Source organism: Anomaloglossus baeobatrachus, chromosome 1 (genome assembly GCF_048569485.1).
Source record: "Anomaloglossus baeobatrachus isolate aAnoBae1 chromosome 1, aAnoBae1.hap1, whole genome shotgun sequence".
In the NCBI taxonomy this organism is placed as follows: Eukaryota; Metazoa; Chordata; class Amphibia; order Anura; family Aromobatidae; genus Anomaloglossus; species Anomaloglossus baeobatrachus.
Window position 1 is genome coordinate 322,909,025 of NC_134353.1, and position 27,815 is coordinate 322,936,839.

At 47.6% G+C, this 27,815-nt stretch overlaps 1 protein-coding gene across 1 annotated transcript in view; it reads left to right on the forward strand.

Moving 5' to 3' along the window:
- LOC142298956 (N-acylethanolamine-hydrolyzing acid amidase-like) overlaps positions 1-27,815 on the forward strand; it is a 109,613-nt gene that overhangs the window by 40,806 nt on the left and 40,992 nt on the right. Inside the window, exons 5-7 of the mRNA XM_075341804.1 lie at positions 6,347-6,423; positions 7,586-7,758; positions 10,542-10,604. Coding sequence (XP_075197919.1) covers positions 6,347-6,423; positions 7,586-7,758; positions 10,542-10,604 — 313 coding nt within the window. The remainder of the gene's footprint in view (positions 1-6,346; positions 6,424-7,585; positions 7,759-10,541; positions 10,605-27,815) is intronic.

Genomic DNA, 27,815 nt, shown 5'->3' on the forward strand with positions numbered 1-27,815 from the left:
GTATGGTGTGTCACACTACTCTGAGATCTGGAGACTACAACGTCTAAGGTAAAGGTCTAGCCCTTGTATTGCTATATACTGCCTTTCTACTTTGATATGACACGATAAAGGGGTATTACATATAGACTGGCTCTCTTTTGGGGAACAGCTTCTTTATTTATTTATTTATTTATAAAAGCAATATTCTGGCAAAAATATTTTTCTTGAAATTTTCTGACTTTGACAATGTCCTTTCTAGGGTAGGCTATTATGCCATGTTAAAAAAAGAAAAATCTCCTAATGAGCTCCGTCGGCTATGTGTATGGAGTGAAACGCGTTGAGATAGAGATCAGAAATCAGACCATAAGGAAATTATGACATAAGAATTTTGAACATTCTCTAGGCACCTTGGAATTCACAGATAAGTGTAAAACCTTATTGTTGAAAATATGAAAGGAAAAACAAAAATTTCTAAAACATTTTTTTTCTAATAAGCAACCCTATTTTTACTATCTAGGACTATAAGGGCCATACTTAGGGCCAGCCGCCGAGGAGTGGGGGCACCGAAAAAATAAGGGTGTACTCCATTGGCCAGGCAGGAGTGAAACTGAGGGAAAGACCATATTGAGAAACATTATCACTGTGAATATATATTATATGCGCTTGGTGCCAGAGAATTAGGTGGTCTTCATCACTATAAAGACTTGTTTTTGATTATTGGTTGAGAGGGAGAGAGAAGGGTCATACAAGGGCGAGCCGCCGAGGAATGGGGGCATCGGTTAAGTAAGGATGTACTCCATTGACAGGCAGGGATAGTCCTTGTGAGTGCAAAACTAAGGACATAGATCTATTTTGATTGGTCCCCCTCAAGTAATAATATTTTTCGCAAAAAAAAGAGTGTGCATTTTCTCTTTACCACCCACCTCTCAAGAGTCTAAAGCAAAGTGATCCAGACACCCTTTTTAATCTTCATTGTATATGTATTTTTTGTTGTTTGTCATAGTGTGAAGATTTTTAAAGAGATATAAATAAAAAGATACATTTTAGTGTTATTTGAAATAAGCAGGTTTATTCTGACACAATACAAAGTTTGTTTACCCGCAAAAAAATCTTTTTCTGAGTGTTTGATATTTTTTGTCTCCCTGAAGGCACAAAAATATTTTACTTTTTGCACTTATGGTTATATACTGCCCTCTTATGGTAGACATTGAGATTGCAAGGTGTACATTTTTTGTCCCAATGTTTTCCCATCCTGGTTGTACATCCTTTTAGATGTATTATTAAAGATGTGGGTTTTATCATAGGTATTTAATTTGCATTTCTTTCTTTTGATATGGTGCTACAGACTGGTATACATATGAGTACATAGTATAGGAGTCAATTGTGTTGGAATAAAATTCTCTTCATTTAAAGTTTGATCTATATTAGTCTGTTTTACAAAAAAATAAAATAAAATGTATGTCTCCCATTTTCTAGCTTTAACATCTTCTTGTTATCCACCATACATGTAAGGTGTACTTGTATGGAGCAAGTTTAGGAGCTGATCCAACACCTTACCTAACAACTTTATATCTTCTATTTGCTGCTGCAGTGTTTAAAATGTATGGCAGACAGCGCTGTTCTCCTTGTCTAACCTCCTGCATGAATCAGTATGGGGAGAGGTGCAGTACAGCTGAGTTTAGCTATGTCACATTACAAACTCTTCAGTTGTCCTCCACAGCAATGTCATTGATGATAATGTCATTGTGATTTGCTGTACTATTCTTCCTCCACACTGTCTGATCAGAGCTCAAAGTCAAACAAGGTAATCAGGATAGCTGATAGAAGTGTTTGTAAATGTGACACAGCTAAACTCAGCTGTACTGCTCCTACACCCACACTTACTCATGCAAGAAATTAGACCAGGGGTCTCAAACTCGGTTGGGTGCATGGACCACACATAGAAAAAAAAAATTGGGGGGCCGTATTGATTGCAGGACAAAGTGACATTTTTATTTATTGTTACCAGTATATTTATTACACCTCTGGATCACTGTTTTTGAACAATTTTTGCTCATTTATTATAACAAATGTGCATTCTTTTTGTGTGTGTATATATATATATATATATATATATATATATATACAGTGCCTTCAAGTAGTATTCAACCCCCTGCAGATTTAGCAGGTTTACACATTCGGAATTAACTTGGCATTGTGACATTTGGACTGTAGATCAGCCTGGAAGTGTGAAATGCACTGCAGCAAAAAAGAATGTTATTTCTTTTTTTATTTTTTTTTTTAAATTGTGATAAGTTTATTCAGAGGGTCATTTATTATTCAACCCCTCAAACCACAAGAATTCTGTTTGGTTCCCCTAAAGTATTAAGAAGTATTTCAGGCACAAAGAACAATGAGCTTCACATGTTTGGATTAATTATCTATTTTTCCAGCCTTTTCTGACTAATTAAGACCCTCCCCAAACTTGTGAACAGCACTCATACTTGGTCAACATGGGAAAGACAAAGGAGCATTCCAAGGCCATCAGAGACAAGATCGTGGAGGGTCACAAGGCTGGCAAGGGGTACAAAACCCTTTCCAAGGAGTTGGGCCTACCTGTCTCCACTGTTGGGAGCATCATCCGGAAGAGGAAGGCTTATGGAACTACTGTTAGCCTTCCACGGCCTGGACAGCCTTTGAAAGTTTCCACCCGTGCCGAGGCCAGGCTTGTCCGAAGAGTCAAGGCTAACCCAAGGACAACAAGGAAGGAGCTCCGGGAAGATCTCATGGCAGTGGGGACATTGGTTTCAGTCAATACCATAAGTAACGTACTCCACCGCAATGGTCTCCGTTCCAGACGAGCCCGTAAGGTACCTTTACTTTCAAAGCGTCATGTCAAGGCTCGTCTACAGTTTGCTCATGATCACTTGGAGGACTCTGAGACAGACTGGTTCAAGGTTCTCTGGTCTGATGAGACCAAGATCGAGATCTTTGGTGCCAACCACACACGTGACGTTTGGAGACTGGATGGCACTGCATACGACCCCAAGAATACCATCCCTACAGTCAAGCATGGTGGTGGCAGCATCATGCTGTGGGGCTGTTTCTCAGCCAAGGGGCCTGGCCATCTGGTCTGCATCCATGGGAAGATGGATAGCACGGCCTACCTGGAGATTTTGGCCAAGAACCTCCACTCCTCCATCAAGGATCTTAAGATGGGTCGTCATTTCATCTTCCAACAAGACAACGACCCAAAGCACACAGCCAAGAAAACCAAGGCCTGGTTCAAGAGGGAAAAAAATCAAGGTGTTGCAGTGGCCTAGTCAGTCTCCTGACCTTAACCCAATTGAAAACTTGTGGAAGGAGCTCAAGATTAAAGTCCACATGAGACACCCAAAGAACCTAGATAACTTGGAGAAGATCTGCATGGAGGAGTGGGCCAAGATAACTCCAGAGACCTGTGCTGGCCTGATCAGGTCTTATAAAAGACGATTATTAGCTGTAATTGCAAACAAGGGTTATTCCACAAAATTTTAAACCTAGGGGTTGAATAATAATTGACCCACACTTTTATGTTGAAAATTTATTAAAATTTAACTGAGCAACATAACTTGTTGGTTTGTAAGATTTATGCATCTGTTAATAAATCCTGCTCTTATTTGAAGTTTGCAGGCTCTAACTTATTTGCATCTTATCAAACCTGCTAAATCTGCAGGGGGTTGAATACTACTTGTAGGCACTGTGTATATATATATATATATATATATATATATATATAAAATATTTTTCATGGTAAAAAATGTCATGCTTTTTTTTTACATTTTATCCCTTTCTTGTAAGTAATATAGTTTTACAATTAGCACCATGTAGTAATTCTGTCCAACATCTTTTAATAATGTCCCCCATCCTGTTCCCCTTCTTGAAGTAATGTTCACATCCTGGTTCCAATCCTGTAGTAATGTGCCCTTCCTGAAGTAATGTGCACATCCTTGTCCCCATCCTGTAGTGATGTGCCCATCCTTGCCGTTTTTACAAATATGCCCCATCCTTGCCTCCATCCTGTAGTAATGAGCCCATTCTGTAGTAATATGCCCATCCTTGTCCCCTTTTACAAATGTGCCCCATCCTTGTCCCCATCCTGTAGTAATGTGCCCATCCTTGTCCCCTTTTACAAATGTGCCCCAGCGTTTTTCTCCATCATGTAGTAATGTTTCCCAGCATTGTCCTCTTTAACTAATGTGCCCCATTCTTGTCCCCATCTTGTAGTAACATGCCCATCCTGTAGTAATGTGCCCCTTCCTGTAGTAATGTACCCAACATTGTCCCCTTTTACTAATGTGCCCCATCCTTGTCCCCATCCTGTAGTAATGTGCCCAATCTATAGTAATGTGCCCCCTCCTTGATCCCATTCTGTAGTAATATGCCCCATCCTGTAGTAATGTGCTGCTACTTATCCCCTTTTACTAATGGCCCGATCCTTGTCCCTATCCTGTAGTAATGTGTGCAACCTTGTTCCCTTTTACTAATGTGTCCATGCAGGTCTTCTTCTTGTAGCAATGTTCCTTTTACTAATCCTCTTCTTGTAGCAATGTCCCATCCTGGACCCCTATTGTGCCATTCTACACACACACACATACACACACACATACACACACACACACACACACACACACTAGCACTGTTGCATCCTGGTCCCCTATTGTGCCATTCTACAGATACACACACACTAGCAATGTCCCATCCTGGTCCCCTATTGTGCCATTCTACACACACACACACACAAGCAATGTATCAACATGATCCCCTATTGTAACATTTTACAAACACACACACACACACACACACACACACACACACAAAGTAGCAATGTTCTATCCAGGACCCCTATTGTACCATTTTACAAACACACACACACACACACACAAAGTAGCAATGTTCTATCCAGGTCCCCTATTGTAACATTCTACACACACACACACACACATTCTTCTCATACATTCTTCTCACCTGTCCTCTGTTCCCTTCGCGTTCTCTACCTTGCTTCTTGCGTCCCGCAGGTATGAGCTCCCCTTGAAGATCGTGGTCGCTGTCAGCGTTTCATCTAAAATTCAGATGACCGTTTTGCCGCCACAGCACAGAGTCAAGTGCTCTCTACACTATTGCAATGTCAGGCACCAGCCAATCAGATGCAAGCAGATGACATCATACGTATCAGCTGCATGCCCCTGATTGGCCAGGGGCTGTCACTGGAATAATGCAGAGAAAGAGCTTTACTGTGCAGTTGTGTAAAAATGTTAATCTGAAATAAAGCAGTGACTGCTAAAGCCCCTACACCGGCTGTGATTTTCAAGGGGGTACGTGCCTGCAGGCTGCAACAAGGAACCTGAAGGGCCGCATGCAGCCTGCGTGCCGCGTGTTTGAGACCTCTGGGTTAGACCAAGAGATCAGTGATGTCTATCATTACCTGTCTCACACATTGGGAAATTTTCTCTAAGCTTCTAGTGGGGCACTTTCTTCTTTCTTTTGAATATTGTTGCCTACTTATGAGTGATCAGCATAATACAGGGAGAAGTACATGCCTTCTATGAAAACTATTTAATAACAGCCACTTGGACTTCAAAAAAGTTCTCTTGTTAGATGTTAAATACTTTTATTGCTAATATCTCCACAATTCAGAAGAAAAATTAATTAAAAAAAAATATTCTATTCTTCTCGGCAGCAAATATTATATTGTTTGTTTAGTTCAATATGAAAAATTGGATGAAATAACCTCTTTCAAGGAAACCTGTCAGGTAAAATATGCACCCAGAACCACGAGCAGTTCTGGGTGCATATTGCTAATCCCTGCCTAACCGTCCCTGACTGCACTAGCATAGATAAAGGAATATTTAGAAAAAAGTATTTCAAAAGATCTTTTATCTTATGCTAATGAGCACAGGGACTAGTCTCAAGGGTGTTATATCCCCCGACTAGTCACCCATTTAGCATGTTAGTACGGCCACAGGGGCATACTAACATGCTATTCAATTCAGCATCACCAGCGGTGACACACGTAGCTGTGTTTGCTGTGACCGTGCTTCTGAATGCCCAGCACTTTTAGTCATGTGCAGTAGACCCCTCTAAAGCTGAGACGCATACATCAGGCTTCATACTGCGCATGACCAGAAGTGCCGGGCATTCAGAAGCGTGGTCACAGCGAACACTCACAGGGGGTTGGACCCGATGGCCCTTGAGGCTCCTTCCAACTGTATCATTCTATGATTCTATGATTCAATATATTATTCTAATTTACATGAATTGTATAAGTTTCTCATAATCTGATGTCAGTGCTTACAGATGTATAACTAAAGAAATAATTACCTGACACAATTACATTATTTTGATGCAGAGGACAACAATTTGTTGTTGAAGAACATCATCTCTCTAATATTCAGTGGAAGTCCCGTCAGCTGGCTCATACGAAATGTAAGCTCATTTTCTCATATGTTAATTTACGCTATATATATTTTCTAAGTATATTTCCAGATTTAAGACTGTAATTGTTAATTTCAATATAATGTGGAAATGAACACACAACCATTTAAAGTATTGAAAAAGCATAAGGTTGTCAGTTCACCACATTTGAATGAAAATCCATTCCACGGAAACTGGTAGTGCCATCAGGGATACCTAGGGAGGAGAGGAGAAATTCCAGCGACTGCAATCTTCACAAAATTATACTTTATTGAGTACATAGTGAAAAAAAATTGTGAATCAGGATGGTAAATTTCAAATCCACCAATAGCAGTGCATGCAGACATACGCATTTCAGATTTAATCCTTTATCATTGTGGGGGCTGAATCCATGTGCTTTGGTGTGTTATGTCATTTCCAGCTGATCACATTAGTATATGTGTATGCTGCATTGAGACATCATAGCTAAGACACAGAGGGAAAATTATGGAGGAAAGAGCTAAAGGCCCCCTGTTCCATCATTGCTGTCATCTGTCATGCAGATTGCCGATGCAGTTGAAAGTGAAATGCCAGGCATGGGGGGGAGCAGTGCACTGGCATTAGGCCACGCAACTCGTGGGCCCCATAGTAGCGGCATGGTCTGCCACTCTTAGCAGTACGCCACTAACCTGCCCATTCTTCTTGCGGTGTCTTCTTGGTATCTGCCACACTTCCATTCATAAAGTTTAGAAAAAAAGACCGTACCACAAAATTAACTAAAATAGCAACAAAGACGATGTTTCAAGAAAAACTTTGCTAGTATTTTCCTAAAGTATCTCCTGCTTCAAAAACTATGTAGATACGTCGCCGACATCCATAAGACGTTGTATGCACATGCTTAGATTTTGAAAGGTTTTTTTTTGTTTGTTTTTTTAAAGCTTTGATTGTAACATGCAGCGTTTTGGAGCATTTTAGCTTTGACATTTTCAAATTTGGAACACATTTCAGGAGGAATCTGCCTCAATGAAGTGACATGTCATTTACTCGTCTATTCATAGCTTATTGTCGCCAGTTAGAGCTGTTGTGCTTGATGACCAGCAATAGATCAACAGAATTAATGGAAATTTGAGATGATTTATAGTTTATTGGTTCCAGTGCAATAATTGCTTCTTATGGTCTTTTCTCAATTCAACAGACATTGAATGAGGCACCAGACTATGAATCAGCAGTATTACAGCTTTCAGACACGCCAATAATTGCTGAGATATACTTAACTGTTTCTGGAGTAAATTCAGGAGAAGGTGCAAGTATTACTAGAGACAGACGTCGTGTCGCTCATGTCGAACATCTAAATGCCTCATATGGAGCGTAAGTTTCACATTGTAATGACTACTAGGAATGCTTCTGTAGGCAGCACTTGTTCTCCCTATCATATATTCAGAGACTTCTGATGAGCGCTCATTAGAAGTCAGAGTCAAAGGGAACCCCCCGTTATTAATGTGTTCATTGCATTCTATAGGGTGATTCACCCGCCACTTAACCCAAAAAAATTGCTGTAACTTCTAAAAGAGACAATATATCGTACTGAAATTTGGACTGTACATTCTTTTTTTCAAGAAAAACTGATGTTTTAAACCAGGTTTTGAAATTGTCAACCATTCGCAGTCATGCATGCCTTCACGCACCAGTCTATATTGTTGAATGTATTCTGCAAGATGTCTGAGGTCATAGACTGTATTAATATGACATACGTTGCTCCTGGAAAAACCTGTGCAACGATTTATGTGGAGACGCCAGAAGTCACTGTGTTCACATCGTGAATTGTTTCCTCAGACATTTTCCGATATCCTCCATCATGCCTACCCAGAAATGTTTATGTTTTGAAGGCGGATTTCGACCTCCAAACTTCAATAGAAACACTTTGGTACCTCTTTAATCACTCAATTTTGCAATACATTTTCACAATGAAAATATGCTCCTCCAAACTGTATCTGCAGATTGTTAACAAATAAAGAAGAAATTCGGCAGGAGTGAAATGTAAGCACCACAAATAAACTATGGATGCGCAGAAAGGCGTGCAACAAGTCTATTTCGTAGTGGAGACGGCAGGCGGGACAACAAGTCAGAAAGATCACGCGGCACGAGGATGTTTCTAGTCACTGTCACTGATGTTCATTGCACTCTCACTATTCATGACCCAAAGTATGCACAATCCAAATTCAGTACAGTTGATGGTCCCTTTTAGAAGTTACAGCAATTTTTATGGGTAAAGTAGTGAGTGAATTAATCTATGTAAGGGCTCATAGTATCCAAATGGCTCTTGTTGGCATATTCAGCTGTTGGATCCACTTTAGAAAGGTTGTCCACTGCTTTTAAAAACTTTCTCAATGGGTCCAGGGTGTTTCAAAAATAAAAATAGACAATATTAACTTACTAAACTATTACTATTGCTCTATTTTGCTGTTGGTGGCCCCCATTGGGCTCATGAAATCCACTACCAGCTCAATAGGTAAGATTAAGGCTGCAGCTGATCAGCAGCTGCTGATTGCCTTCAGGCATCACTTAATACTTCCCACTTGAAGAGGACGCCAGAAGCCCAGTGGGATCACCACTATCGGAATAAAGCAGTGGCACTAGTTTGTTAGCTATTATTTTTAGACACATGTGAGAGAGTGGAGTTGATGCCTGCACTGTCACCTCCCATCCACCAGGGGTGTCTCTGAGCAGGCTGGACAATACACTCTTTGAGGTCATGTACAGGAGAGATTATTGAGCCAGCCCTGTAGAGTGCAGACTTGCTGTGACCTGCTCTCAGCCTGTTTACCTGAATCATTAATCTGGTCACCAGAAATAGACTGCTCTGTCAACCGTATGAGCGGTGCAAGTGCCACACACCTAGGAAGCAGTGCATTTGCTATCGTACCAAGAACTGATATAGAGAAGACATCCTGTAGTGTCTTCAGTATGACATCCCTTCGTTATAGCCGTTCCTGCGGTGACCTTTTCAGAAGACTGTTGGCCACCAAATATCCAGCTACTCCATTTGAACTAACCCAAAGATCCCCCTCTAGCCAGTTATCCCTGGACCAGGACAAGTGGAAGAAACTGAGGGTGCTTCCAACCGTAAGACCTGAGCTCAGGCTCTGTGCACACATTTTTGGAGGGAAGTATGCACAGCTCAGCTAGCATTTGGTGCCAAACTAGCTCAGGTAAGCTTCAGCCATTTAGAAAGGAACTGAACTTTCCCTCATTTAATACTGCAATTACTATTAAACCTTGGCACCTGGGTAGCATGTTGCCGTGTGTTTAAGTACAGGGATGGGGAGGTTAACAGTTTGGATAAGTTTGTGAGCTACTGTGGTGATCCACCAACAGGTTTTCCTGTACACTCAGTGATTTCTAGAACACCTATAGTGTAGTACTCACACCCTTGCATTAGGCAGAGTGCACATTAGGCACATTTGTTCTGAAATCACTGCACACATTGGATAGCATTGTTGGGGCAGTTCAGTGGCCCCGGTCTTTCCCAACTGGGTGTATGTTACATTTACTTTGCGATTATCTCTGTGATTTTCTCTCCATTTCAACTCACTTTTATTATAAAAACCTAGTTACCTGACATTACCTTGTCTGGTTCCTGATCTGCGACCCACTGTATTCTGAAATCTCTCTGGTTCACACATGCTGGGCCCACTGAGAAAGGATTAAAAAGTAGATGACTTTAGTTAAACCTACTTACAGGTTCTTTACTGAAAGGTTACCTTTAACTTGGTTGGCTTAACAAAATATAATCCTTATGTTATACCACCTTAATGTGTTAATACAGACTATGAAATTGACTAGAAACCTTTGACTTTGTAAGCAATCTTTTTGTTTTACTCAAATACAACAAAAAAACTATAACTTTGATTGAAGGCGCTGTGAACGTCAGAAACACATCAGCCTGTAATAAATAGTGATGACATTTTTTATACCGTTTTAATAGCTTTCTAATAAAGAAGCAAAGCTTTTGTATTTTAAGTGGTGCCATCAATTCCTTTTCCAACAATTTTATGTCTAAAGATCCTTTGCAGACTTTTATAAACATGTGTAATCATTCTTTTATTAATTTCTAACCATTTCCACTTTTTTCTCCTTTTCCGTGAACATAGATGGTTCCTATTACGAAATAACCATGACACATGGCTGAGCCCACCTCTACATGATCGAAGATGGTACGTTAACTGTTATGATAAATTCAATAACAAATACCAATAATGAATGGAATATTTGAACACTTTAAGGGGTATTCCAATTTAGCACCCTATTGAGCATTTGTGGGGCATCCTCAAATGGGCGGAGAAGGAGCGCAAGTTCTGTAAAATCCACGAGGTCCGTGATGTTGTCATTGACGAATGGAAGAAGATTCCAGTGGCTCCTGTGAAGCTCTAGTGAACTCCTTGCTCAAGAGAGCTAAGGCAGTGCTTGAAAATAATGGTGGCCACACAAAATATTGACACTTTGGGCACAATTTGACAATTTTCACTTAGGGGGTGTACTCACATTTGATGCCAGCAGTATTGATATTAATGGCTGTTTGTTGAGTTATTTAGAGGGCACAGCAAATGTATACTGTTATATAAGCTGTAAACTGACTACTTTACATTGTATGAAAGTGTCGTATATTCAGTGTCGTCCCATGAAAAGATATAATATTTACAAAAATGTGAGGGGTGTACTCACTTTTGGGATATACTGTACAGCATATATCCCCTTTCACCCCCGGGCGATTTTCCATTTTTCTGATTTTTTTTTCGCTCCCCTTCTTCCGAGAACTGTAACTTTTTTATTTTTCCATCAACCTTGCCATATAAGGAAAAAACACAAACAAATATATGTTCAGCTCACCACTCTAGAGCAGGTATCTCCAGCCTCTGGTCCGGTGCAAGGAACAAGTGGTTTGGCTTCCACAGCTGAGTAATCAGTACCATCAAGAGGAACAAGGGAGGAGAGAGAATCCAGCACCGATGTAGTAAAAGTATTTTCTTTATTCAAAAATCATAAAATGAAGATCTGACCAAGTGCAGAGTATAAATTTGCTTAACATGTTTCGGATAAGAACAGACTCCTTATTCATCAGCAATATAATCAGAATGAGTAGCCATGGTGATATATATACCTATACGCCCCTCATCTGAGCCGGATCTATATACATAATCCACAAAATAGTGCTTACTTTATATACAACAAAAACAATACATTACAAGAGTAATAAAAATATAAACATGCAGGAATATAAAAACAATGTTAGATAAACCACATTTTCATTATAATATATACGTAATAGATCATAGCATTGATTTAATTCCACTAAATAAGCCGCATGCATGTTATTTAGTGGAATTAAATCAATGCTATGATCTATTACGTATATATTATAATGAAAATGTGGTTTATCTAAAGGTCCAGTCACACTAAACAACTTACCAGCGATCCCAGCAACGATAGGGATCGCTGGTAAGTTGCTAGGAGGTTGCTGGTGAGATGTCACACTGCGACGCTCCAGCGATCCCACCAGCAACCTGACCTGGCAGGGATCGCTGGAGCGTCGCTACACGTGGAAGATGCTGCGCTTGGTAACTAAGGTAAATATCGGGTAACCAACCCGATATTTATCTTGGTTACCAGCGCACGCAGCTACACGTGCAGAGAGCAGGGAGCAGCGCACAATGCTTAGTGCTGGCTCCTTGCTCTCCTAGTTACAGCACACATCGGGTTAATTACCCGATGTGTGCTGCAGCTGAATGTGCACAGAGCAGGGAGCAGCGCACACTGAGCGCTGGCTCCTTGCTCTCCTAGTTACAGCACACATCGAGTTAATTACCCGATGTGTACTGCAGCTAAATGTGCACAGAGCAGGGAGCAGCGCACACTGCTTAGCGCTGGCTCCCTGCTCTCCTAGCTACAGCACACATCGGGTTAATTAACCTGATGTGTCCTGCAGCTACATGTGCACAGAGCAGGAGCCGGCACTGACAGTGAGAGCGGCGGAGGCTAGTAACAAAGGTAAATATCGGGTAACCAAGGACAGGGCTTCTTGGTTACCCGATGTTTACTGTGGTTACCAGCCTCCGCAGAAGCCGACTCCTGCTGCCTGCACATTTAGTTGTTGCTGTCTCGCTGTCACACACAGCGATCTGTGCTTCACAGCAGGACAGCAACAACTAAAAAATGGCCCAGGACATTCAGCAACAACCAACGACCTCACAGCAGGGGCCAGGTTGTTGCTGAATGTCACACACAGCGACATCGCTAGCAACGTCACAAAAGTTGTTCAGTAGCAGCGATGTTGCTAGCGATGTTGCTTAGTGTGACGGGGCCTTAACATTGTTTTTATATTCCTGCATGTTTGTATTTTTATTACTCTTGTAATGTATTGTTTTTGTTGTATATAAAGTAAGCACTATTTTGTTTATTATGTATATAGATCCGGCTCAGATGAGGGGCGTATAGGTATATATATCACCGTGGCTACTCATTCTGATTATATTGCTGATGGATAAGGAGTCTGTTCTTCTCCGAAACGCGTTAAGCGTATTTATACTCTGCACTTGGTCAGATCTTCATTTTATGATTTTTGAATAAAGAAAATACTTTTACTACATTGGTGCTGGATTCTCTCTCCTCCCTTGTTCCTCTTGATGGTACTTGCCATATAAGGGCTTATTTTTTGTGGGACGAGTTGTACTTTTTAAAGAAACCATGAATTTGATAATATAGTGTACTGGAAAACAGCAAAAAAATTCCAAGTGCAGAAAAATTGCAAAAAACTGCAATTGCACGATTGTTTTTGGGATATTTTATTCACCGTGTTCACTATATGGTAAATCGGATCTGTCGGTGTGATGCCTCAGGTCAGTACAAGTTCGTGTTCATAGAAACCAAACATGTATATGTGGCGCCCCTGACCTGGTCAGGCACCACTGAGTACTGCACCCGTGCTGGGGACAGTACAATACAGGTAATCCAGAAGGCTGACAGGGGTGTGGTACACAGGCGCATAGTAATCAGCTCTCACACATGTACCCATGAGAGGACCCCTGGGGATCCCAGGAGGGGGAAAAGCCTTGACCTTCACTGGAATAGTGGAGGGGGCCAAAAGCCTCCATCTCCTCTCAAGGGGTGTGGTAAGAGAGTCTGGTTGCTAGGTGGCGTAGGCAAGAACAGGAGAGGAGGAACAGTGAGTGAGTTAGAGCAGAGAACTCCAGAGGGCTCGGTGAGGAGCAGACCTGTGGGGCTGTTGCTGTCTAACAGCGCCCGCGCAGTGGCTACTGACGGGGGAGAACGGTCAACTAGGAGTGCTACCTGAAAGCCAGCTTCAGCTAGAGAGAAAGCACGGAGTGGGAAGTAAGGAGACTGCTAGAGAGCACCAGGCCCAACCGGGCGGCAGATCCCGAAGCGAAGATAGATCCAGCTTTCTTCTGCTAAACCTGCCGGTGTGGGGCTCTCAAAGCCCACACCACAACACCACAAAAGCCGCAGCCACGTAACCGCAGTGAGGGCCCATAGGTCACAGGAGGCAAGCAGCTGGAGTGGCCTGGTCCGGGGAACAAGCAAACGGCAACCAAAAGGGGGAGTGAGGCTTCAGCAACTTCCCTGGGTGACCCCCATAGGGACTCAAAGTCGGGGTCACCCCAAACCACCAAGGGCTAAGGAAGGCGAGTCAGTAGTCACCCTCATAAAGTCAGCCTGAAGGATACCTGGTTCCCATCTGGTTCATCCCAGCTACGCCCGGGCTACTCACCCTGCCATCAAATGTGAGTAAAGCCCTTGAAAGACAGCTCTGCCTGTGTGAGTCATTCTGCGACTTGTGGTACTACAAACCTACATCGGGCCCTGGGGCTTGCCTCACTCTCAGGAGGCTATTCCAACTAACTGCACATACCATCAGCCCCAGGCGACCCTCAACCTGCAGTGGCGGTCCCTACTGGCCGCAATACTGAGAGTGGCGTCACGATCAAAACCGAAGATTCCCTACCTGTGATCAGCACCAGCTACGTGGAGTCCCTGAAGGTATGCACCGATACGACACCCGTGGGGCTTCACATCTTCTGGCGTCACGAACAGGATAAGGACTAGACCTGTTCAGACAGGTGACCATGTGCCTAGGCGGTCCGCTTGAAAAATTGGAAGCGCCGCCATATTGCCACCATGAAAAGCGCGCTGAAAAACAACAGCAGCCCGCGCTGGAAGAAGTTACCGCCCACGAAGAGGTGCGGCTACCCAGAGATCCCCTGCAGAGTTCTGAGCTTGCCAGCGAAGAGAGCGGAAGCGTCCGGAGACGGCGGAGCAGGAGAGAAGCCAGCAGCTTGCTAATGAAGATGGCGTCTGAGAGCAGAGATCCAGAGCCAGGCTCCGCTGCCTGGTGGTGTCGGGAGCTTGCCGAGTTCTGCGATCAACTAGAAGCCAGGGTCGGAAGGCTGATCAGAGAGGGACGCGAGGAGTTCCTATGGATGACCGCGGCGGTTCGGGCCTACGAGGAGAGAGCCGCGCACCGAGTGCCAGATCGGGCGGTGACAACTCAGACCCCGATGCTGCCAACGATGGGTGAGTCGAGTGATGCCCCGGCTAGCGCAAGTGCCCCGACCCCTACTGCCACGCCCGCGGTCCCTGAAGAGGCGCCCGGTGCGGCGACGCTGAACCAGGCCGCAGCCACGCCAGGTGCGGCCCGCCAAAACCCGGCCACCGCAGCGATGCCCTGCTCGGCCCGCCAAGACCCGGCCGCCGCAGCGATGCCCTGCTCGGCCCGCCAAGACCCGGCCGCCGCAGCGATGCCCTGCTCGGCCCGCCAAGACCCGGCCGCCGCAGCGATGCCCTACTCGGCCCGCCAAGACCCGGCCGCCTCAGCGATGCCCTGCTCGGCCCGCCAAGACCCGGCCGCCGCAGCGATGCCCTGCTCGGCCCGCCAAGCCCCGGCCGCCGCAGCGATGCCCTGCTCGGCCCACCAAGACCCGGTCCCTGCAGCGACGCCCAGCCCAGCCTGCACGGATCCCATCGCAGCTGCGACGCCGATCCAGGCCGCCGCCATACAGGGCGCGGCCCGCCAAGACCAGGCCGCCGCCATACAGGGCGCGGCCCGCCAAGACCAGGCCGCCGCCATGCCAGGCGCGGCCCGCCAAGACCAGGCCGCCGCCATGCCAGGCGCGGCCCGCCAAGACAAGGCTGACGTACCATTTACCCCGGCCCGCAAGGCCAGAGCAGACAAGGCTCCCCAGGTTCAGGAAGTCCCTGCTAGGCAATCCCTGGTAGGTGAGGACTCCGCATACTGGCAGCTAAAAGCCGACCTGGAAGCTAAGTTCCCACGGGAGATGGTGGAGCGGTACATGCTCCCTCCGCACACCCCAAAGAGTATCCCGACGGCTCCCGCAGCAACCACGGCAAAGAGTTCCCCACCTGGGCCGGCAGAAAGAAGTCCATCCCCAGCACTGCTACCCAAGGAGTGCCAGGAAGAACTAAGGGGGGGAGGAGGCCAGGAGGTTGAGGGGCTGACTCCAGAGCCATACCCAGAGCCAGAGATGCTGCCTTATTCTCGCTGGGATGAGGAAGACCTGACACCATCTGCAGAAGAAGATCTGCCCAAAAGCCTTACCTGGGAGTTTGTGAGCTGCACCCTACAGAATCCAGCCCGTAAGACACACCGCAACAGAACGCAACTATCCTCTGCACCGTCATCTCCAGAGCAGAGAGAAGTCACCGCCAGAGACCTGCAAGAAAAACGAGCCCTGAGAAGGTCCAAAGCCCAGGCCAGAGGACCCCTTTTCAGAGGAGTAGTGGAGGATTTTAATCTGAGAAGTGGATATGGATTCATCGTAGCACCTGGTATCAAAGAAGGGATATTTGTCAACAGAAGAGATGTGAGAGCTCATCTGCCTAGAGGACACCCTGGCAGAAATCTAAAGATGGGAGATTCAGTCCAGTTTACTATGCATCAAGGTGAAAGAGGATTGTATGCCCTGGACGTAACACAAAGTCCTAAAGAAAGAGAAGGAAGACAAAGCAGAGAAAAAGAACCTACGGATGAGACGACCACAGACGACGACAGAGAGCAGGAAAGCAGCAGGTGCCACCGCCATACAGGCTCAAGCCCTGGTAAAGAGGAGTAGAGTAAAGTAAAGAAAGAAGTTACCAGTTGAAGTTTGAAAAGTTTTGTTTTGCAACGTTTACGTTTAAGAGATGTGCCCACAAAAACTATTGTGAGAAAACCATAAACCTTAAGGCTATGAACTGGCTATAGCCACAAACTCTCGCAGTGTAAATAGTTACACCAAAAGGGCACCACCACCACCAGAGTCAGCCTGTTTAGGGGCTTGGCTCGTCTGCAACCAGGAGGAGCCCGTCCGTATATAGGGCCTTGGCTCACCTGCGACCAGAGAGCATGCCTGTTTATGGGGCCTGGCTCTCCACCACAAAGAGGGTACCTGGTCAGCACCAACTGTGGAGGCCGCCTCTGCATCCTGCCAGAAGAGGCTAAAGGCGCGGATCCACCAGGCCAGGTATACCCTGAAACCACCAGCCCATGTAAGCCGCCTCTACATCCTGCCAGAAGTGGCTGAAGTCGCGGCCAACGTGAAAGGGTTTTGGGTGGGTTAACGGACTTGTGGGTGGAGGGTGGTGATGTATGGTACCTGGTGCTTTTAAATGTTTTACATGTTTTAATGTTTTATGCATTTTAAAATGTTGTCTTGCAGCCCGAGGACGTGCTGGTGATAACTAAGGGGGAATGTGGCGCCCCTGACCTGGTCAGGCACCACTGAGTACTGCACCCGTGCTGGGGACAGTACAATACAGGTAATCCAGAAGGCTGACAGGGGTGTGGTACACAGGCGCATAGTAATCAGCTCTCACACATGTACCCATGAGAGGACCCCTGGGGATCCCAGGAGGGGGAAAAGCCTTGACCTTCACTGGAATAGTGGAGGGGGCCAAAAGCCTCCATCTCCTCTCAAGGGGTGTGGTAAGAGAGTCTGGTTGCTAGGTGGCGTAGGCAAGAACAGGAGAGGAGGAACAGTGAGTGAGTTAGAGCAGAGAACTCCAGAGGGCTCGGTGAGGAGCAGACCTGTGGGGCTGTTGCTGTCTAACAGCGCCCGCGCAGTGGCTACTGACGGGGGAGAACGGTCAACTAGGAGTGCTACCTGAAAGCCAGCTTCAGCTAGAGAGAAAGCACGGAGTGGGAAGTAAGGAGACTGCTAGAGAGCACCAGGCCCAACCGGGCGGCAGATCCCGAAGCGAAGATAGATCCAGCTTTCTTCTGCTAAACCTGCCGGTGTGGGGCTCTCAAAGCCCACACCACAACACCACAAAAGCCGCAGCCACGTAACCGCAGTGAGGGCCCATAGGTCACAGGAGGCAAGCAGCTGGAGTGGCCTGGTCCGGGGAACAAGCAAACGGCAACCAAAAGGGGGAGTGAGGCTTCAGCAACTTCCCTGGGTGACCCCCATAGGGACTCAAAGTCGGGGTCACCCCAAACCACCAAGGGCTAAGGAAGGCGAGTCAGTAGTCACCCTCATAAAGTCAGCCTGAAGGATACCTGGTTCCCATCTGGTTCATCCCAGCTACGCCCGGGCTACTCACCCTGCCATCAAATGTGAGTAAAGCCCTTGAAAGACAGCTCTGCCTGTGTGAGTCATTCTGCGACTTGTGGTACTACAAACCTACATCGGGCCCTGGGGCTTGCCTCACTCTCAGGAGGCTATTCCAACTAACTGCACATACCATCAGCCCCAGGCGACCCTCAACCTGCAGTGGCGGTCCCTACTGGCCGCAATACTGAGAGTGGCGTCACGATCAAAACCGAAGATTCCCTACCTGTGATCAGCACCAGCTACGTGGAGTCCCTGAAGGTATGCACCGATACGACACCCGTGGGGCTTCACATATAGGTTTACTTTTATCTAAGGGGTTGAGTTAAAAAAATTCAGAAGTTTGTCCAAAATAAGTGCCTTACTTTTTGCGCCATTTTCCAAAGCCCATACCATTCTCATATTTAGGTATCTGGGGCTCAGTGATGGGTTATTTTTTGCAACTCTAATATTTTGTATGACCAACATGATTTTTAAGGACAGCAGTTCTAAGTATTCTAGGCATGGAGTGAACAAGTTGCTCCATCTATCTTTTACCATTCTTCAAAAACAACTTTTTTTTTAGCGCCTGGATGCTGGCTGGAGAGTGATGCTCAACTTATCTCTTCAGAATTCCCCATAGGTTTTCGATTGAGTTTAGATTAGAAGACATAGCATCAGATATTGGACGGGGGAATTGTGAAATCGTTCCCACAGTTACAGAGTGAGTTTCAGTTACCGGCGTCCGGCTGGCTCCACTACAGTCAATTAAAACATGCAATTGCAGCCCAAGCGGCTAAACAAAGTGTGGCCATACAGACTGACCTGGTACTGGAGTATGTGTGTAAGGGCGGAGGAAGCACTAAAGGGATCATTTCTGGCACGTATAAAGATATATTACATACCTTTCTTTTAGACTACCCAATTAAAACTAAATCTAAATGGGAGGAGGAAGTTGGGCCGATAACGGAGGAGGTGTGGGAGAGTATCTTAGAGTATGTCCCTAAACTTTCCATGAGCGAACCGGCCAGACTATCTCACCTATACGTGATTCACCGGGTATATAGGTCTCCCTTACTGATGTTTAAAATGCGGTTGAAAAGGAATTCGGAGTGTCCAAGGTGTCAGGGATCTGACGCAGGTATTTTTCATATGATGTGGTCTTGTCCGAGACTGGTCTCCTTTTGGACTAAGGTTATCCACAATGATAGGAAGAACATATGGGTGTGTCCTCCCCAGGGAACCAGTGATATGCCTATTGGGATATGTTGAGGAGCTTGGGGTGGAAAATACTATGAAAATTGCCATTGCTAGGCTGCTGTATGCAGCAAGAAAGCTAATCGCCAGGTCCTGGATTAAAAAAGACCCCCCGACCAGGGGAGAGTACATTAAAAGGGTGAAATGTATTCTTCAGCTGGAACAGGGAGTGTATGAAAGAAGGGGGAATGTTAAAATGTTTGAGAAGCTATGGTCTCCTTGGCTGCAATGCGGATAGGACGAGTGATGGACCAGTAAACTGATATGGGACGGGGATAGCCGTCTGAGACCTCTGATGTGTGTGTTTTGTTTTATTTGTGTTACTAGTTGTTCCTCCTGCACATAGAGGTGAACGGGATGGTTGCTATACTGCAGTTGGAGGGTATTATAAGTGTGTACTATATGGGATGTAGTATAGGGGAGAAGTGTTGCTGCCGGGGTGGGGGAGGGGGCGGGAGGGGGAGTTAAAGGGGTAATAGATGTGATAAATTTAATTTGGATGCCGATTTGTTATTCTGTTGTATGTATTCTGTTTTAATAAAAAAGTATCTGATTTAAAAAAAAAAAGATTAGAAGACATAGCTGATCACTTTATCACTTTCACCCTGATCTTTTTCAGAAATACAGCAGTGGCCTAAGGCCGCTTTCACACTGCGTTCTGATCTCCATTCAGTGGTCCCATCCAGGCTTCCATCCAAACTTATGTCTCGGTGCCTGCTTCCGAAAAGCGTATATTCCTGAAAATGGTGGCTGACAGAGCACACAGTAACTCCATCTGCACCATTATAGTTAATGGCCCCGTCGGTGCATACGTCCAAAACCTATCTTGCGAGGGGTTCAGAGATCAGATCGCAGTGTGAAAGTGGCTTTAGATATGTGTTTTGGTCATTGTCTTGTTGTAAAAGTGCACATCTACCAAGGGCATGGAGTCATGGGAGCATGTTCTCTTTCAATATAGAGTAGTACATGTGATGGTATAATGAATTCACAATGAAATGTAGCTCCCTGACACCATTGTGGCACCCCTGACCTGGTCAGGCACCATTGAGTACTGTACCCATGCCTGGTTGCTAGGTTGCGTAGGCAAGAACAGGAGAGGAGGAAGTAGTGAGCCAATTAGTGAGTGCAGCTCAGGGAGAGCAGTCACATGCAGCAGACCCTGGAGTCTGTCACAATCTGACAACGTACGCGCAGTGACTACCGACGGGGGAGATCGGTCACCGGGTAGTGCCACCCGAAATCCACTCAAGGCTAGAGAGAGCAACGGAGTGGCAGAGTAAGGGACTGCCAGGCCCGCAAGGGTAACAGGTCCCAGTGCAGAGATAGATTCACCTTTCTCCTGCCAAACCTGCCGGTGGGGGCACTTCAGACCCACACCATACCACCACAGAGTCCGCAGCCACGTAGCAAAGAGAGGGCCCATAGTTCACAGGAGGCAAGCAGCTGGAGTGACCTGGTCCAGGCTACAAGCAAACGGGCCGAAATGAGGGGAGAACAGGCAGCAGCAACTTCCCTGGGTGCCCCCGTAGGGACTTGAAGTCGGGGTCACCACAAAAACACAAAGGGCTAAGGAAGGCGAGTTGGTAGTAACCCTCATCAGCCAGCCGGAAGGATACCTGGTTCCAGCCTGGTTCATCTCAGCTACGCCCGGGTTACTCACACTGCCATCAACTGTGAGTAAAAACCCTGAAAGACTGCCTGGACTGTGTTTGAGTCATTCTGCGCCTTGTGGTTCCACACACTTACACAAGGCCCTGGGGCTTGCCTCACTCTCGGGAGGCCACTACAACTGACTGCACCCAACATCAGCCCCAGGCACCCCTTAATCTGCAGTGGCGGTCACCCTGACCGCAATACCGAGAGTGGCGTCACGAAAATCCTAAAGAGAAGGTTCCCTACCTGTGACCAGACTGTTCATCCACGTGGAGTCCCTGAAGGTAATGCACCAGCACCGACACAACATCTGCGGGGCTTCACATCTGGCGTCACGAACAGGATAAGGACTAGACCTGTACAGACAGGTGACCATGTGCCTGGGCGGTCCGCTCGAATAATTAGAAGCGCCGCCATATTGCCACCATGAAAAGCACGCCAAAGAACAACAGGAGCCCGCGGTAGAAGAAGTTACCGCCCACGAAGAGGTGTAGCTACCCGGAGAACCCCTGCAGGGTCCTGACCTCGCAAGTGATGAGAGCGGAGGTGTGCAGAGATGGCGGGAAGGAGAGGAAGCCACAAGTCTGCAGCAGGAAGCAAAGGTGGAAGGTCGTGCAGAAGCACTGCTGAGAGCACAGAAAATGGCGTTCACACGCAGCGACCTAGAGCTAGGCTCCGCTTCCTGGTGGGAATGGGAGCTGGACCAGTGGTGTGAAAGGCTGGAGGCGAAGGTGATGCAGCAGATCCGGGAAGGATGCGCAGAGCTCAGAGAGATTGGTAGAATTGCCTGGGCCCATGAGAAGTGGACGGCAAGGCAAGCGACGCGAGGAGCAGCGACTACCCGGACACCTGAGATGCCACCGAGGGGTGAGTCAGCTGATGCCCCTGCCTGCGCGGGTGCCCCGATCCCCACTGCCACGTCCCCGGAGAGACGCCCGGTGCGGTGACGCCGACTCAGGCCGCAACCACACCAGGTGCAGTCCGCCAAGGTCCCGCAGCAGCAGCAATGCCCATCCACGCAGCAGGAGCGATGCCGACCCAGGCCGCAGCCATGCTGGGCGCGGCCCGCCAAGACCAGGCCACAGCCACGGCAGGCTCGGCCCGCCAAGACCAGGCTTCAGCCACGCCAGGCTCGGCCCGCCAACACCAGGCCGCAGCCATGCCAGGCTCGGCCCGCCAAGACCAGGCCGCCGCCATGCTGGGCGCGGCCCGCCAAGACCAGGCCGCCGCCACGCCAGGCTCGGCCCGCCAAGACAAGGCCGCAAGGCCATCTACCCTGGCCTGCAAGGCCAGAGCAGACACCGCTCCCCAGTCTAAGGAATCGGGTCCCACGTCCCCGCCGGAAAGAGCAGATCCAGAGTACCTGAACTTTAAAGCGGACTTAGAGGCGCGGTTCCCCAAAGAGATGGTGGACCGCTATCTGCTCCCCTGGCGCTCACCCAGAGTGTCCTCAGTGATGTCTGTGGCAAAGAGCCCACCGCCCTGGCATGCTGATGAAAATACATCCCCAGCGCTGCCACAAGAGGAGTGCTCAGAAGAACTAAGGGGGAGGGGAGGCCATGAGGCTGAGGAGCTGACCCCAGACCCATCAGCAGTGGATGCAGCATCAGGCCCAGAGCCAGAGATGCTGCCGTATTCCCGCTGGGAGGAGAGCCCGACACCCCCTGCTGAAGAAGAGCTGACTGTCTTCATGCCCAGTATGTACGTCACCTGGGAGCCTGCAAGCAGTGAGGTGGCAGTCCAGTAGAATCCAGCCCACAAGACACGGTGCCGCAGCAGAACGAAGTTTTCCCCTGCTCAGCAGTCTCCAGATCGGAAGGACGAAGTAACAGCCAGAGACTTGGAGGAGAAGCAGTCTTTAAGGAGAGCTAAATCCCAGGTCAGAGGTCCTTTTTGCCATGGAGTTGTGGAGGAGTTCAATTTGAAAAGTGGATACGGCTTCATAGTCGCACCTGGTGTCAGAGAAGGAATCTTTGTCAGCCGGAGAGATGTGAGAGCCCACTTGCCAAGAGGACATCCAGGAAGAAACTTGCAGATGAGAGATCTGGTCGAGTTCACAAAGCACCAAGGTGAACGCGGCTGGTATGCACTGGATGTGGTGCCATGCCCTAGAAATCCATACTGTAGCCCAGCAGTTTCCACTCAGCCTACCACAAAGTCTACAGTAACAACAGATAAAATAACAGAACAAGATAAAGATGAAGAAAGAACAGAACAAGAAAAAGACACAGAAACAGAAATAGAAGGTAAAGACAAAGAACCAATGGAAGATATTACTGATGACGACGACAGAAATGTGGAGAATGACAGGTGCCACAGCCCTACAAGCCAAAGCCCTGGTGAGAAGGAATCCATGTAAGGAAGTAAAGAAAAGTACAGCAGTTTGAAAAGTTTGCAACGTTGAAAAGTTAAAGAAATGCACCCACATAGACTAATGTGAGAAACCCCTTTTTGCACTTTGAAAAATAAGGACCATAGGCTATGAACTGGCCATAGCCACAAACTCTCGCAGTGTGTATAGTTACCTTGAATGGTACCACCACCAGAGCCAGCATGTTTAGGGGCCTGGCTCGCCTGTGACCAGAGAGCACGCCTGTTTATGGGGCCTGGCTCTCCACCACAAAGGGGGTACCTGGTCAGCACCAATTGTGGAGGCCGCCTCTACATCCTGTCAGAAGAGGCTGAAGGCACGGCTCCACCAGGCCAGGTATACCCTGAAAGCACCAGACCACGAAAGCCGCCTCTACATCCTGCCAGAAGTGGCCGAAGGCGCGGCTCGACGGGAGAGGAAGATTCGAGGAAAGGTCTGGGGAAGCGGATGGCCCAGACCTGGTTACCAAAAGGACCCCGGTGACCTGCCTCCTGAGAGGGTTTTGGGTGGGTTAACGGACTTGTGGGTGGAGGGTGGTGATGTATAGTACCTGATGGTTTTAAAATGTTTTATATGTTTTATATGTTTTATGCATTTTAAAATGTTGTCTTTCAGCCCGAGGATGTGCTGGTGATAACTAAGGGGGAATGTGGCGCCCCTGACCTGGCCAGGCACCACTGAGTACTGTACCCATGCTGGGGGCAGTACAATACAGGTAATCCAGAACGCTGACCGAGATGTGACTACACAGGCGCATAGTAATCAGGTCTCACACATCTACCTTTCGGAGGACCCCTGGGGAATCCAGGAGGGGGCATGGCCTCCATGTCCACTCAAGGGGTGTGGTAGAGAGCCTGGTTGCTAGGTTGTGTAGGCAAGAACAGGAGAGGAGGAAGTAGTGAGCCAGTTAGTGAGTGCAGCTCAGGGAGAGCAGTCGCATGCAGCAGACCCTGGAGTCTGTCACAATCTGACAAAATACGCGCAGTGACTACCGACGGGGGAGATCGGTCACCTGGTAGTGCCACCCAAAATCCACCCAAGGCTAGAGAGAGCAACAGAGTGGCAGAGTAAGGGGACTGCCAGGGAGGTACCAGACCCGCAAGGATAACAGGTCCCAGTGCAGAGATAGATTCACCTTTCTTCTGCCAAACCTGCCGGTGGGGGCACTTCAGACCCACACCATACCACCACAGAGTCCGCAGTCACGTAGCAATGAGAGGGCCCATAGTTCACAGGAGGCAAGCAGCTGGAGTGACCTGGTCCAGGCTACAAGCAAATGGGCCGAAACGAGGGGAGAACAGGCAGCAGCAACTTCCCTGGGTGACCCCCGTAGGGACTTCAAGTCGGGGTCACCACAAAAACACAAAGGGCTAAGGAAGGCGAGTTGGTAGTCACCCTCATCAGCCAGCCGGAAGGATACCTGGTTCCAGCCTGGTTCATCTCAGATACGCCCGGGTTACTCACCCTGCCATCAACTGTAAGTAAAAACCCTGAAAGACTGCCTAGACTGTGTTTGAGTCATTCTGCGCCTCGTGGTTCCACACACTTACACAGGGCCCTGGGGCTTGCCTCACTCTCGGGAGGCCACTACAACTGACTGCACCCACCATCAGCCCCAGGCACCCCTTAATCTGCAGTGGCGGTCACCCTGACCGCAATTACGAGAGTGACGTCACGAAAATCCTAAAGAGAAGGTTCCTTACCTGTGACCAGACTGTTCATCCACGTGGAGTCCCTGAAGGTAATGCACCAGCACCGACACAACACCTGCGGGGCTTCACACTATCAGTTTGAAGCCCTGTAAAAGGACAGTGCCCCCACCATGTTTAACAGTACACACTATGCATTTTGTTTTAATTCTTTTTTCTAAATGCTTGGCGCCTACAGATGAATAAGATGGTGTCTTTATCTTTATTTGGGGCTGCATGAGTACTGCTGGTGTGAAGGAGCTTGTAATGCTCGCCGCTGGAGATGGTAAGGCGGCAATCAGGAGTGTACCCAATGGACCACAGGGGGACCTGGACTTACCTGTTAGAGGGAGGGGCTTGACTAACCGCCCAACACAAGGCACACGCCATGTGCCACTACCAGGGCAGAGATCGGGACTGTGGCTGCTGACCTCCAGGGCAAGGACGGACATAGATGCAGACAGGCAGACTCACTAGTGTTGCAGGTACAGTTGGGATGGCTGAGGCAGATGATACGGCCAGGCACGATGCACAGAATCACTAGTGTGGCTGCTGCAGCCAGGATGGCTGAGGCAGATGGTGTGGCCTGGCTGGATGAACAGAATCACTAGTGTAGCAGGTGCAGCTGGGACAGCCGAGGCAGAAGGTAGGGCCACGCTGAACAGACAGAGTAACTAGTGAATGCATGCCATACCCTGTGGACAGCGCTTGATTGGAGCCAATTTCATCCTACAACAGGACAATGACCCAAAGCGCACCTCCAAATTATGCATGAACTATTTAGGGAAAAAGCAGGCAGCTGGTATTCTATCTGTAATGGAATGGCCAGCCCAGTCACCAGATCTCAACCCTATTAAGCTGTTGTGGGAGCAGCTTGACCATATGGTATGCAAAAAGTGCCCATAAAGTCAATCCAACTTGTGGGAGGGGGGAAGCATGGGGTGAAATATCTCCAGATTACCTCAGCAAATTAACAGCTAGAATGCCAAAGGTCTGCAAAGCTGTTATTGCTGCAAAGAGAGCATTCTGTGATGAAAGCAAAGTTTGAAGGAGAAAATTATTATTTCAAGTAAAAATCATTATTTCTAACCTAGTCAATGTCTGGACTATATTTTCTATTCATTATGCAACTTGTGATAAATAAACGTATGATTTTTCATGGAAAAGACAAAATTGTCTGGGTGACCCCAAACTTTTGAACTGTAGTGTGTTTATTGACAGCATTAATTATACAGTAAACATAACCTGGAAATATGGTTCTCCAGGTCAGCCAGATGGAAAACATTCATAGGGTTTGTTTTTTTATTTAAGGCTAGGTCACATTTCCGTTAAATTGTATCAGTCACAATCCGCTGCTCTGGTAAACAACGGAATCCGTTTAGCGGATTCCGTTGTTCCCATAGACTTGTATGAGAAGCGGATTGTGACTGATGATGCTGCTTTGCACTGTAACGGGGGCAGGGGGCGCCTCAGGGGTTGTAGTCGCGGTCTCCCGCCCAGGGGGCGGCAGGCTGACCCCCGGCCCGGCCGTCACTGTTAAAACAGGGGTGTTGTTTGTGGGGCAGAGTGTGGGTGGCAGGGACGCGTTCGTGCCGGTACCTGCGTTCTCCGTTACGCCGTTTTCCCTCGGCTCGCCAGCCCCTTCATCAGTTACAGAAAAGAGCCACTGACAGGCAGCTGGTAAACTAAGAAACATTTTATTGAACGAGGCTTCCATTTTCTGTTACACTTCTCAGCAGCAAGTTACTTCAGTACTTCACTTTAACGTTACAGATTACGTTCCTTCCTGACGGTTTCCCCTTTTTGCTGACGGTCACTCTCCTTCACCTGCAGGGGACACTTGTTAACCCCCTAGTAGCTGTACTCTGAACCCTGAATTACTGCAGGGCAGATCTAGCACACACTACCGGTTCCGGATGAGTTCCCACTCCTCTTTACACCTTTCAGCATCAAGTCACATCGGTTTACAGGTTACACTTCTTGCTGACGGTTTCCTCTTTCCCCGGTAACTTTCCCTCGCCTGCAGGGGACATGCGTTAACCCTCTAGTAGCTGCACACTGAACCCGGATCTATAGGGCAGATCTAGCACAGACTACCGGCTCTGGATAAGTTCTCACCTCTCCACTTCTTTGTCAGGGCACTAACCTTCGCCTGCAGGGGCCACTTGTTATCCCCCTGATAGCTGCACTCCACTCTAGTACACACCACCGGCTTTGGGACTAGTCTTGACTCTTCCACTTCTTCTGCCACTGCACCACTTCCACACTCTGCCCCGGCACCTCAGACTCCTCTCTTCAGTCACATCCGACTACTACACTGTCCTGCACACACTGCTCTGCATTCAGAGACCTCCCTTCTTTCCTTCCCCACCTAGGCTGCCCTCCCCTCCTTCCCTGCCACTGTTACCAGGGGAACCACTGCTCTACACTCGCACCTAGTGGGGAAACAGTTTATGACAGGTAACATTTTACCATCAACATTTACAATTTGCCACCATACTACTGTGGCATCTTCAGGGGGGGAAAAACCGCTCCTTCACTACCAGGGGTCCGACTACCCCTTACATTCCTCCCCTCTTTAACCTCAGCCTCCTGGCGAGGTTCGTACCTGCAAAACAATACATGTAGGAAAACACAATACTTAAAACACACAGACTGGCACACAAGTTTGGTGCCCGGAGTCCCTCCAGGGAAGCTCCTGGTCTTAGTCGCACATCTGCCCGGAGGCCCTCCTCAGGCGCTCCCGGTCTTAGCTGACCTTCTGCCCGGAGGCTATTTCCAAGCGCTCCCGGTCTTTGGGTGGGCAGAAAATAACAAGACAACAAGATTCCTTCTTAACAGTCACGGAAGGAGTCCACG